The 13,479-nt window shown below is 35.8% G+C and overlaps 1 protein-coding gene across 2 annotated transcripts in view; it reads right to left on the bottom strand.

The window, feature by feature from the left end:
* DYNC2H1 (dynein cytoplasmic 2 heavy chain 1) overlaps positions 1–13,479 on the bottom strand; it is a 378,097-nt gene that overhangs the window by 156,077 nt on the left and 208,541 nt on the right. For both annotated transcript variants that reach the window (XM_080641013.1, XM_080641014.1), the window contains 2 exons: positions 10,122–10,211; positions 325–390 (listed from right to left, as the gene is read on the bottom strand). In XM_080641013.1, coding sequence (XP_080497139.1) covers positions 325–390; positions 10,122–10,211 — 156 coding nt within the window. The remainder of the gene's footprint in view (positions 1–324; positions 391–10,121; positions 10,212–13,479) is intronic.

Below are 13,479 nucleotides of genomic sequence, written 5' to 3'. Positions count from 1 at the left end.
CATATTCTTTTGTTTTTTATATTTATCAGTTCCACTGCTTATACCAGGAATATAAAAAGGCTAACTCTTCTGGTGTCCTGAGTAAATGGACATGGGTTCAGAAAAATCAATGCAGTGTGGGTAAGTTACTTATATTTCTTTTTCTGCCTTACCATCACTTCAGAATATTGAGCCCCCTCAGAGGAGAGTAGAACTTTCAGCACCTTATACTCAATTTCTAACTTAGTAAAAAAAATTAATAGGTTGATACATAATTTCTGTTATATCTGCACATTACTAAACTTCTATGTAACTATATTATTTCCTCCTTTACCATTCACTTACATTTTCTTGAAAATGTTCAGGATGCATGCCCCGGACAAAATGCAACGCGAACATCAACTGATCAGCCTGAAAGGAATAGCAGATGTTATCTTGCTTTTTCTAAATTAGTGGTTTTGGAAAAGCATAGTCCTTAAATTTTGGTTCCAAAATATGTATTCTGTCTTCAAAATATTTTTATCAATATAAGAATAACATTTACATAGAACAACACTTCTAAGTTGGGGGTGGGGAGGATAGAGAAAGTGCTAAAATTTTTAGAGAAAGTGCTAAGAATTAATCATCATTTACATCTCATTAAAAATAAAACAGATTTATTTAACTAGCAGAAATCCAATTGTGATATCTGAATTAGTCTTTACTAACCAGATCATTTTTAAACCTCTCATTCTTGCATTAGTAACCTTCAAGCTGTGATTGTGTATGTTTAAATGCTCCTAAATAATCTATTTACTGCTAAATCAAGATATTTTATTCCTAGAAATGCATGCAAAGGGATCATGAATGTACTCCTAGATAAGCAATAAGAATATTCACTGCAGCCTAGCCAGTGTTGCTCAGTGGTTGGGCATTTACCTATGAACTAGGAGGTCACGGTTCAATTCTTGGTCAGGGCACATGCCTGGGTTGCTGGCTCCATTCCCAGTAGGGGGTGTGCGGGAGGCAACTGATCAATGATTCTCTTTCATCATCGATACTTCTATCTCTTGTTCCCTCTCCCTTCCTCTTTGAAATCAATTAAGTATTCTTTTATAAAAAAGAATATTCATTGCAAGATTGTTTACAGTAGAGAAAGAACTGAAACAACCTAAATGTTCAAAAGTCTATCATGAAAAATATTTGAATCAAAATGGCATAACCCATATTGTGAAAGGAGGGGGGATTTGTTAATAATCATATATGGATATACTAGAGGCCCAGTGCACGAAATTCGTGAACGGGAGGGGGAGGGGCCCCTCAGCCCGGTCTGCACCCTCTCACAATCCAGGACCCCTCAGGGGATGTCTGACTGTGGGACTGGGCCTAAACCAGCAGTCGGACATCCCTCTTACAATCTGGGACTGCTGGCTCCTAACTGCTGGCCTGTCTGCCTGCCTGATTGCCCCTAACCACTCTGTCTGCCTGCCTGATTGCCCCTAACCACTCTGTCTGCCTGCCTGATGGCCCCTAACTGCTCGCCTGCCTGCCTGCCTGACCGCCCCTAACCACTCTGCCTGCTGGCCTGATCACCCCTAACCACTCTGCCTGCCTGATCACCCATAACTGCTTGCCTGCCTGCCTGATCTCCCCTAACTACCTCTGCCTTGGCCCTGCCGCTGCAGCTTCATCTAAAAGGACGTCCAGAAAGCCATTCGGCTGTCCAGTCTAATTAGCATATTATGCTTTTATTATTATAGATATCTGCAAAAATTTTGGAAAAATAGATATCAAATTTTTATCACTGATTTATTTTTGAGATTATAGCCTATTTTTATTTTCTTCTCTTATCTTAGGTGTTTATACTTTTAAACTTCCTAAAATAAGCTTTTATCATTTCTGAAAAAAAAACAAACAGGAAATGTTTGTTTTTAAAAAAACCATTTATTGAAGAGCCATCTTTCAAAGTTTTAATCTAAACATTTTATTTGGCCTTTCCCATATTGTAAATAATACTTTATATCTAATATATATTTATGATTATAAATACAGATAGAGATAAATATAAAAATATTAAGATACAGTATATACAAAAAAAGACCCTCCTGTAAATACTACCAGTAAGTGATCTCCTTGCCTGCATGAAAATCACTCCTCTGTAGGAAAGATATAATGTCTTGAATAATACAATACAAAAGAATTATTTTATAAAAGTATACGTTGTATATGCTTGTATATATATAGCAAGTACTCACTAGAAAACTATTAAGCAAATAAATGAAAACAAACATATTTACAATAGTGAATCACTGAGTAAAAAATATCCTCAAAATATAAAAACTGGAAGCAGATGGCCATCAGTCAGGTGTGCAAAAAAAAAAAAAGTTACAACCAACTACCATCTGCATGAAGTAGCTACCATTTGAGATAAAATATAAAAAAGCAAGGGAGATGGCTAGTGTTCTTAGAAATTAGAAGATCCATGATTAGCTGGATAAGCCACTATGATGCTTATTTTATAAATTAATGGATACTTAAAATGATTATAATAGCAGCCTTTATCTAAAGTAAAAAGAAAATTATTACAATAATAAATATATTACTTTGAAGCCTTTATCACTTAATAATATAGTTAATTCTTTATTATAGATATAGATGTACATATACATACAAATTCACACACAGTATAAGAGGACAATAAATTAGCCCTTTCTTCCTTTGAACTGAGGAAAAATAATGTAGTCTCATGTTAATGGAAAGAAGGCAAGGCTCTGGTACTCGGTGAGTCTCTGATTATCTACCAGAGTTGGTGAGCTAATTGTTGATGATTACTGAGGCCAAACTCCAAAATGCTGTCAAAAATGGGCATGTAATATGTAGTCAATAAATGGGTAATGATGGTTACCCTTCTCTGTGATTTTTGGTCACAGAAGACACCTGACCTCAGGGAAAAAACTTCTATTAATATCTCACCCAGCATTCTTAGATAATACTTCCATGAGGAAAGGGAAATAGTAAGAACATATGCTTTACCAACCTTCCTTCTGACCTTTTTTGTATTCTAGCCCAACATAGTTGTAAATTATCTAATGCTCCAACAACTTCTATGATAAATTTGGATGAAGAAATGTTAAAGGTACTAACTCATAAACAGTTTTCTTATAATCATAAATTTTGTGAAACAAAATATGCCACTTATCCTATAATTGTCTAAAATATTTAGGTTACTAAAATAAACACTTTGATCTCTTTAAGAAAAGAAAAAGTAAGTCATAGCCAAAAAACAAGTCAATCATTTTCTATTACAGGTCAAGTTGCTTTCACTTAAGTGTGATGTGAATACTAATAACCCCAGCCTCTCTCCAGTTCAGAGTCACTGCTGCCATACTGCTGTCACCAACACAGCAGCAAAATCAGCATGGAGGAAATTGTGGCAGCCAGTTTAATGTGACGCTGAGGGCTAAAACCCAAACAGCTTTCACTAAGCTATGAGATCAGTTCTATCCTAAGTAATATTATACTGTTAAGTCTTAGAAATGTACCTTATTGCTTTACAATTACTGTGCTTTCGCTTTCTGAATTTTTATTCTCCACTGAAACTCTATAGACTGCTCAATTCATGTTTAATAAGTTTAATATTGATCAAAATAAAATGAGTTTTATAAAACATTCCATCATCAATTAAAGACATGTCTTAAAAATCATAAACCATAGCTTTTTAAAAAAATGGTCTTAGCTGTTCACAATAGAGAAGTATTACTTAATATAGGCAATGAAAAATTCCAATTAAGTACTAAAAATGTTATGAATGTTAAACCTTACAAAATCACTCCAACTGCATCAAAATGTTGTTTATCCTAACACACATATTTTTAAATGTTAAAGTGACTTAAGAGAAATAACCCTCAGTACACTTCATTAGTATCATAAAATTCACGGGTGGGGAACGTCTAGTCCGTGGGCCATAAAAGCCCGCAAAATCATTTGGTCTGGCACTGCCAAGGCATTAGGGTGAGTTAATAATGTTTGACCAAATATATGAGGCTAATTTTTAAGTTGATAATTTTGTATGACTCGTGAATAATGTTATAAATATCCAAATGGCCCTAGGTAGAAAAAAGGTTCCCCACCCCTATGTCTTAAATCATTTCAATACTAAATACTTATATCCAGAATACTTATATTATTAAAAATAAAATAAGAATATACAAACTGATATAGAAATACATAGATTAGAAACAAACAAGAAACTCCTAATAAGAAAAGTTACTAAAATATTTTATTTAACTGGGGTCCAAAACTATGTTATTAATAAAGAATTATGAAACATCTTTCAAAAATTTTTGAAATAAAAATATTATATTATCTTTTGGCTTAAAACATTTTTCAAGACTTATATTTATTTATAACATATCTACTTTCAAAACATATTTGGGGGAGAAACCAAGATGGCGGCATAGGTAAACACCTAAACTGCTGCCTCACACAACAATTTCAAAACTACAACTAAAAGACAGAACGGACACCATCCAGAACCACAGGAAAGCTGGCTGAGTGAAAATTCTACAACTAGAAGGAAAGAGAAAAGCTCACGGAGAACTGGAGGTACAGCAAAGGGTCTTTGTACGCGCAGAGAGGAAGGGCGGCTGAGAGCCTGGCTGACTTTCTCTGGCGGAAGGGGGAAGGAAGCCCCCGACCGCACTGAACCCCAGTTCTGACTGCACTGAACCCCAGTTCCGGGCGAGCCCCTGGGGACCCACGCTCTTACAGGGGGAGTCTGGATTCTCGGGCGGAGACTCGGGAGCCGGGGAAGGTGGAGGACTGAAAGCGTGCGCGCGCGCCAGTGTGCACAAAGGCTGCGGAGGTTGCCACAGGCTTTCCCTAGTGAAAGGGAGTCAGAGGCTACTGAATGCACTGAGCCCCAGTTCTGACTGCAGTGAACCCCAGTTCCAGGCGAGCCCCTGGGGACCCACGCTCTTACGGGGGGAGTCTGGACTCTCGGGCGGAGACTCGGGAGCCAGGAAGGCAGAGGTCTGAAGGCACGCACGTGCGCGCAAGGGCTAGGCTGACGGGAAGCCAAGACTGAGACTCCACCCCATCCAAGCTGAGCATAGAGGCTATTGCAATTTGGCAAGTCTAATCCTATAAGGCTGTCTCCAGCACCGAACTTCTCCCAGCATAGACACAGCTGATCCTTACAGCCAACTGGCCTGGAGGTCAATTCTTCCCAGTGATACCAACAACAATAAAGACTTAATTACAACAAGGCTGTACACACAGTCCACAAAGGGGTGCACCAAGAGTATCCACCTCAGGTTAACTGGGGAGGCAGACCCACTGGGCCATATAGGAAACCTAGCACACAAATCTACCTTACCAACTCAGGGAAGCAGTGAAAATGCGGCGTCAAAGAATCAGATCACAAACGAACGAAATGGAGGAAAACAAACGACTGGATATAGAATTCAAAACCACGGTTATAAGGCTTCTTAAGAATATCCTAGAAAAGGCCGATAAATATAACAAGACCCTGGAAGATATGAAAAAGGACCAACTAGAAATTAAACATACACTGACTGAAATAAAAAATATTATACAGAGACCCAAAAACAGACAAGAGGAACACAAAAATCAAGTCAAAGAATTGAATTACAAAAAAGCAAAAAACACTCAACCAAAAAAGCAAAAAGCAAAAAAAAAAAAATCCAAAAAGTTGAAGATAATGTAAGAAGACTCTGAGACAACTTCAAGTGTACCAACATCAGAATTATGGGGGTGCCAGAAGAAGACAGAGAGCAAGATACTGAAAACCTATTTGAAGAAATAATGACCGAAAACTTCCCCCACCTGGTGAAAGAAATAGACTTACAAGTCCAGGAAGCCCACAGAACCCCAAACAAAAGGAATCCAAAGAGGACCACACCAAGACACATCATAATTAAAATGCCAAGAGCAAAAGACAAAGAGAGAATATTAAAAGCAGCAAGAGAAAAACAGTTACCTACAAGGGAGCACCCATACGACTGTCAGCTGACTTTTCAACAGAAACTATGCAGGCCAGACGGGAGTGGCAAGAAATTTTCAAGATGAATAGCAAGAACCTACAACCAAGATTACTCTACCCAGCAAAGCTATCATTCAGAATTGAAGGGCAGATAAAGAGTTTCACAGACAAGAAAAAGCTAAAGGAGTTCATCACCACCAAACCAGTATTATATGAAATGCTGAAAGGTATTCTTAAAGAAGAGGAAGAAGAAAAAAGTAAAGATAAAAATTATGAACAACAAATACATATCTATCAACAAGTGAACCTAAAAATCAAGTGAATTAAAAACCTGAGGAACAGAATAATCTGGTGAATATAATAGAATCAGGGGCATAGAAAGGGAGTGGACTGATAATTCTCAGGGGGAAAGGGGTATGGGGGGTTCATGAAGAGACTGGACAAAAATCATACACCTATGGATGAGGACAGTGGGGGGGAGGTAAGGGCAGAAGGTTGGGTGGGAAATGGGTGGAGGGGAGCTATGGGGGGAAAAAGGAGAAATAATTGTAATAATCTGAATAAAGATTTATTTTAAAAAAATAAAATAAAATAAAAAAAGCACAAAAAAAACATATTTGGGGGGCACCTTAAAATAATGGTAGCTCCATAATATTTTCATAAATCACAGCCTATCTTAGCACAGAGGTCTTAAAAAGCATTAAATATATTATTAGGAGAGTGACCAAAATGAAACTTTGCAGTCTTAATATGTTCACTAGAAAATAAAAAAGATTAAAGCTACACTAAAAAGCTAATCATACAAATTCAATAATATAGAAGTGAAAAAAATAAATCCAATGATTAAAAAATAAATTATAAAAACAATAATTACAGCAAAGTAGACATGTTCTATGAAGCAAAGCTTATTTTTTAAAATGCCAGGATAAAAGACAAATATGGCAAACAGACAAAAATGGCAAATAATAGAGAATTTTAAATATAACATATTTATAAGACAAAAATAGCAATAATAGAGAATTTCAAATATATTTATAAATTACAACTTGGTAAAAATTAAAAAGATGGATAATATACCCTGGATTGATTAGGACACAGGGAAGGAGAGAGCCTCCTTACTCTGTGGATGAGAGAATTAACTGGTAAACTTTTAGAAGGCAATTTGATAACATTCAACAAAATTTCAAAAGTGTATATCCTTGGACACTTATGATAATGGCATAATGAAAAAATTATACTTTCATCGAGAAATTATACTTTCATCGAGAAATCTACTGAACAGAAATACCAGCTTATACATGTATATAAAGATGAATATACTGCACAGGATTTCACTGTAATCATCCATAATTTTAAAAATAAGTAGTCTAATATCCACCAATAAAGCATTAGTTACATGAAGTAGCATATAACCATATTAGGAAATATCTCAGAGTCACTAAATATGTTGAGGTTAACATATGTATGCTTATGGGAAGATCTTCAGGACCTACTTCAACAAGAAATGCAACATAACAAAATATAAAGAAAATTTAAAAAAACTTTATCTACTAGTATGTATTTGCACTTTGAATGATTTATTCCCTGTCTCAAGTAAAGATCCTCATCAATATCATTCTAATCATTAAAATCAATATTCTTTTCCAAAGAATATATTATCTATATCTTTTTCCAGATTTCCGAAGAAGCTTATATAATTGGCCCACAATAACTCTATTTCTCACTTAGCTGTCCTTACAAAGTTCTTCTCAACATATCTTAAGCTATACACAAAGACTGATTTTTTAAAAATTTCTAAATGAAAAGCCCTTGTGTGTTCTATAATATTCAAAATATCTAGTGCTCGCTTCGGCAGCACATATACTAAAAATTGGAACGATACAGAGAATATTAGCATGGCCCCTGCGCAAGGATGACATGCAAATTCGTGAAACGTTCCATATTTTTTAGATTCAATGCACTCCCCATTAAAATACCAACGGCATATTTCACAGACCTAGAAAGAACTCTCTAAAAATTCATCTGGAATAAAAAAAGACCCCGAATAGCCACAGCAATCCTGAGAAAAAAGAATAAAGTAGGACGGATCTCAATACCAGATTTCAAGCTGTATTACAAAGCCACTGTCCTCAAAACAGCCTGGTACTGGCACAAGAACAGACATATAGACCAATAGAACAGAATAGAGAATCCAGATAGCGACCCAAACCACTATGCACAATTAATATTTGAAAAGGAGGCATGAACATACAATGGAGTCAAGACAGTCTCTTCAATAAATGGTGTTGGGAAAATTGGACAGATACATGCAAAAAAATGAAACTAGATCACCAACTTACACCATACACAAAAATAAACTCAAAATGGATACAGGACTTAAATATAAGACGGGAAACCATAAAAATACTAGAGGAATCTACAGGCAGCAAAATCTCAGACATATGCCGAAAGAACTTCTTCACTGATACTGCCCCTAGGGCAACGGAAGCCAAAGAGAAAATAAACAAATGGGACTACATCAAAATAAAAAGCTTTTTCACAGCAAAAGAAACCATCAACAAAACAACAAGAAACCCCACTGTATGGGAGAACATATTTGCAAATGTTATCACTGATAAAGGTTTAATCTCTAACATCTATAGGCAACTTAATAAAAGGAAGATAAATGATCCAATAAAAAAAATGGGCAACAGACCTAAATAGAATCTTTTCGAAAAAAGACAGAAGGAAGGCCAAGAGACACATGAAAATATGCTCAAAGTCACTAATTATCTGAGAGATGCAAATCAAAATGACAATGCGATACCATCTCACACCTGTCAGAATGGCTATCATCAACAAATCAACAAACGACAAGTGTTGGTGAGGATGTGGAGAAAAAGGAACCCTCGTGCACTGCTGGTGGGAATGCAGACTGGTGCAGCCACTGTGGAGAACAGTATGGAGTTTCCTCAAAAAACTGAAAGTGGAACTCCCATTTGACCCAGTAATCCCACTCCTAGGAATATATCCTAAGAAACTAGAAACACCAATCAGAAAGGATATATGCACCCCTATGTTCATAGCAGCACAATTTACAATAGCTAAGATTTGGAAACAGCCTAGGTGCCCGTCAGCAGATGACTAGATCAGAAAACTATGGTACATCTACACAATGGAATACTATGCTGCCATAAAAAAGAAGGAATTCTTACCATTTGTAGGCACCTGGATGGAATTAGAGAACATTATGCTAAGTGAAATAAGCCAGTCAATGAAAGAAAAATACCACATGATCTCACTCATTTGGGGATAATGAAAAACATTATAAACTGATGAACAAAAAGATAGATACAGAGGCAGTAAAGCATCAAACAGACTGTCAAATTACAGCCGGAAGGTTAGGGAGAGGTGGGGGAAATAAGAGATCAACTGAAGGACTTATATGCATGCATATAAGAGTAACCAACAGATGCAAAACATTGGGGGGTGAGGGCATGTATGGGAGTGGGGGGGGGGCAATGGTAAGATATGTACACATATAATACCTTAATAAAAAAATATATCTAAAATGTTTCATTGTATAATCCTGTGGGGACCTTATAATATGAAAACTTCCATGACAAATTTCTCTCAACTCAGAATCAAGCATTAGTTTATTTCCTAATACCAGGAATAGGAGCCAATTTTATCCCTAGCCCAAAAGACATTTAGCAATGTCCAGAAATATTTTTTATTGTAACAACAGAAAGAAAGGAAGTGCTACTGGCATGAGTTGGTAGAGGCCAGAGAATGCTGCTAAATATCCTAAAATGCACAAAACAGTCCCCAACAAATAATACTGTTGCTCAAAATGTCAATATTGCTGAGTCTGAGAAACTCCAGCTAGAAAATGACCTACATAATCCATCCTAGTTTACTCCATCAGTGGCTACTGGAATTCCATGAACTAAGTCAGCTAACCAGTGTTTGCCATCCCTTCTTCACTTGCCACTTTTCTCCCTACTTACCCAAAAGGCTGCAAGACATCCAGAAGTAATGAATATTATTCTAGAAAAATGTTGAAAATGCCAATCTCATAACCTTTCTAGTAGGCCAACAGTTACATATTTTAACTGTAATACTATATTAAATCAAAGGTCAGTAGTATTTTATAAGTGAAAAACATAACATTTCTTACCTTAAATAGACAACGGCATACATATTCATATACCATCTGTTTTAATGAGCTGACCAGAGATTGGATTCGCTGTTCTGTGTTTTCAGAATCCTGTAGATTAAAATTTGAGATTTGAAAATTTATAAAGATTTAAAATTTATAAGTGTGATTAAACCCCATAGTTTAATCACACTTATAAATTATTCCTCCAGAGTCAAAGCTGATTCTGGAACAACTAACTTTGGCAATCAAACGTAAAGGACTAAACAACTAAGTGCATTAAACTTGTATACTAATACAATAAAAATTGATATCTTTTTCTTCAATGTATAGAAACCAGAGACCCAAAATGGCATCACTTGTGCTAAAGCCTATGACACCAAGTCTTGATTTAATACCCGACCTAATTCTGGTTATGACCTTTACCAGAAATGTAATCTTAATCAACCAGTGTACAGTTTTCTTTTGGTCAAACACCAGTAAGGTAATCTGTCACGCAGGCATAATTTCCTCCACACCCCACAAAGGAAGAAGAGGCGATCTGCATGTAAAAGCCCTGTCGTGTCCTGGACTAAAAGATCCTTTCTTTTCTTTTCCTAATAGATTCCTTGCCCCACCCTTCTTCCTATAAAAACTTTCCATTTTGTACAGCCCATCAGAGTGCCCTTCTACTTGCTAGATGGGATGCTTCCAATTCATGAATCACTTAATAAAGTCAATTAGATCTTCAGTTGAGTTTTTTTGACAGTTAAAACTTTTAATAAATGAAAATTACAATCAATCATCCATAGTACAATATGAATTAATTTTGACCATACCACTTTGATTCCTACTGGAATTAAAAATACATTAGTCTGTGTTAAAACTATCTCATTACTTATATTATCATTTACCAATCCAGCCCCAACACATTATAACCAGAACCACCCTATAAAAAATTTTCTCATCCTCAATATAAGAACCTAAACTATCTTAAACCTTACCCTCCAGATTGAATAGGATGAGCAATAACTTCGATATTGGTGCTGCAAAAATTCATACACACCTTTAGTGGTTTCATTTGCTTCTGTAATTCCATTGTACATGATTGCCATGATTGGAAAAAATGACATTAATGGCTATTTCCTTTGATTCATGAAAAATGGCTTCCGGTAGAAATGGAGGGAGGAGGTTGTGAAGGCTGGTCTTTTTCCTAAGTGTGATATGATTTTTACATCCCTCTTCAGGGAGCACTTGAAGAATATATAGACTAAGTTTGTTTGTTTTCTTATAATTATAATTGACAAGAAAAAAAACAAATTAATAAAATAATTTTATCAGCAGAGAAACACTCTCAGGATAAGCAATGTAATGTATGAAATTGGTAGAAAAAATCATGAACTGGCATTCAGATGTGGCAAACCTAGGTTTCTGGCCTTGCTGGTAGCATGTTCTAACTGAGAGAGCTCATCTTCATTTCACTATTTATTACCAAAGATCGCATGTGAATAAAAGATACTCTATTGTGAGACAGGCTGCCATGCCGACAAGATCCAATGGATTTTCAAATCAATGGAAAGTAAGGTTTTTATTCTACATATTTAAGTATGGTGAGTGCGAAGAGATCAACCAATGGACACAGACAATAGGGTGGTGAAGGCTTGGGTGGGCTAGAAGAGGTCAAAGGGGGGAGGAAAGGTGACATATGTAATACTGTCAAGAATAAAAATTTTTTAAAAAGTAATTGTCCACAAAAAATGAATAATATGTGCAAAACAAAAAAAACAAATATGTAAGACAGAAATGCTTATCTTGTCTGCCATGACTGAGTAGATAGATTTTTGCTAACAAACATAGCCCAAAGCACTAGCTCTTCATTAGGTGCCATTTACTTCAATTTTGAATATAACAGCAACTTCAAATGATAGACATAGTGAAAAAAAATCAGTAAAACTTTAATCTTTTATAATCAAATAAAAATTTTCTGTATTAATTAGCCATGCTAATGAAGATAAGAATTTTTGTCCTGTTTTGTTCTCTGGTTATATTATATAACCCAAAACCAAGAATAATGTCTGATACATAGTGAGTCTGCAAAAAATATTAATATAATAAATAATAATCATTCCTTGGAAAAATAGATTTATGTAAACCTACTTTAATATAACATTTTGTTCCCTAACTTAATTAAAAGACAATTATTCTTACCTCCAAAATAATTTAAGAAACACCCATATTAGTATTATACCAAAAACAAGAACTATGAAGAATGAATTTTCTTGTAAAAATGTATTTTTAAAAGTGGTATTTATCTTACAAGTAATTTTTATCTTATAAATTATCAAAGAATTGCAAATACAATACCATATTTTCAATTACCTAAGGACAATTACACAAGATATAAAATATCCATGGTTGGTAAAGGTATAGATAGAAAAAAAGCACTCTTTGCATCAATATAAGATACCGATACCATATATTTTATAGGATAATTAGACAATACTTGTGCAAGGCTTACAAATGTGCATTTTTGCCCCATTAAACTAAGAAAAATAATTGGAGAAATGAAACACTAAAATAAATAAATAAATAAATAAATACAAACTTATGTTTGTAGCTGTTTCAAAATATAAACCTCCAATCTTTTTTTTTTAAAATATATATTTTATTGATATTTCACAGAGAGGAAGAGAGAGGGATAGAGAGCTAGAAACATTGATGAGAGAGAAACATCGATCAGCTGCCTCCTGCACACCTCCCACTGGGGATGTGCCCGCAACCAAGGTACATGCCCTTGACCGGAATCGAACCCGGGACCTTTCAGTCCGCAGGCCGACGCTCTATCCACTTAGCCAAACCGGTTTCGGCCCTCCAATCTTTTGACACTCCTTCCATCAAGAGGTAAAGTCTGTTTCCTCATCCCCTTGAATCTGGGTAAGCATGTGACTACTTCAACTAATAACGTTCAGCAGAAATGACACTGACACAAGGCTGGGTTGTAAAAGGCAAATCAGCTTCCACCCTGTTCACTGGAATACATGTGTTTGGCACTCTAAGATGTAATATGAGAAATCCAACGACTCTGTGCTGTGAGCAAGCCAAATTTCCTGGACAGGTGGAGCAGTCAGCAGCCCTAATCCTCAAGTCATCCCACCTCAGGCACCAGACCTTCAAGTAAACCTCTCCCCAGACCCCAAATTCCACTCTCAAGTCTTTCTAACTGAGGTGCCAGCCATTGTGAAGTCATCCCTGTTCTGCCCTAACCAAATTCCCCACAGGATCCATGAGCATAAGAAAAACAGTTTTAATCTGCCAAATTTGGATATCATATGATATTCAGCACAAGTAACAAGGAAAATGTCCATATAGGAGGTAAAGTATGGTATAGCATCACAATCTC

The sequence above is a fragment of the Plecotus auritus genome (assembly GCF_963455305.1).
Source record: "Plecotus auritus genome assembly, chromosome: 9".
NCBI classification, from domain to species: Eukaryota; Metazoa; Chordata; class Mammalia; order Chiroptera; family Vespertilionidae; genus Plecotus; species Plecotus auritus.
The sequence above is the reverse complement of the archived record's forward strand: the minus strand, read 5'-3'. Positions and strand labels throughout refer to the sequence as shown.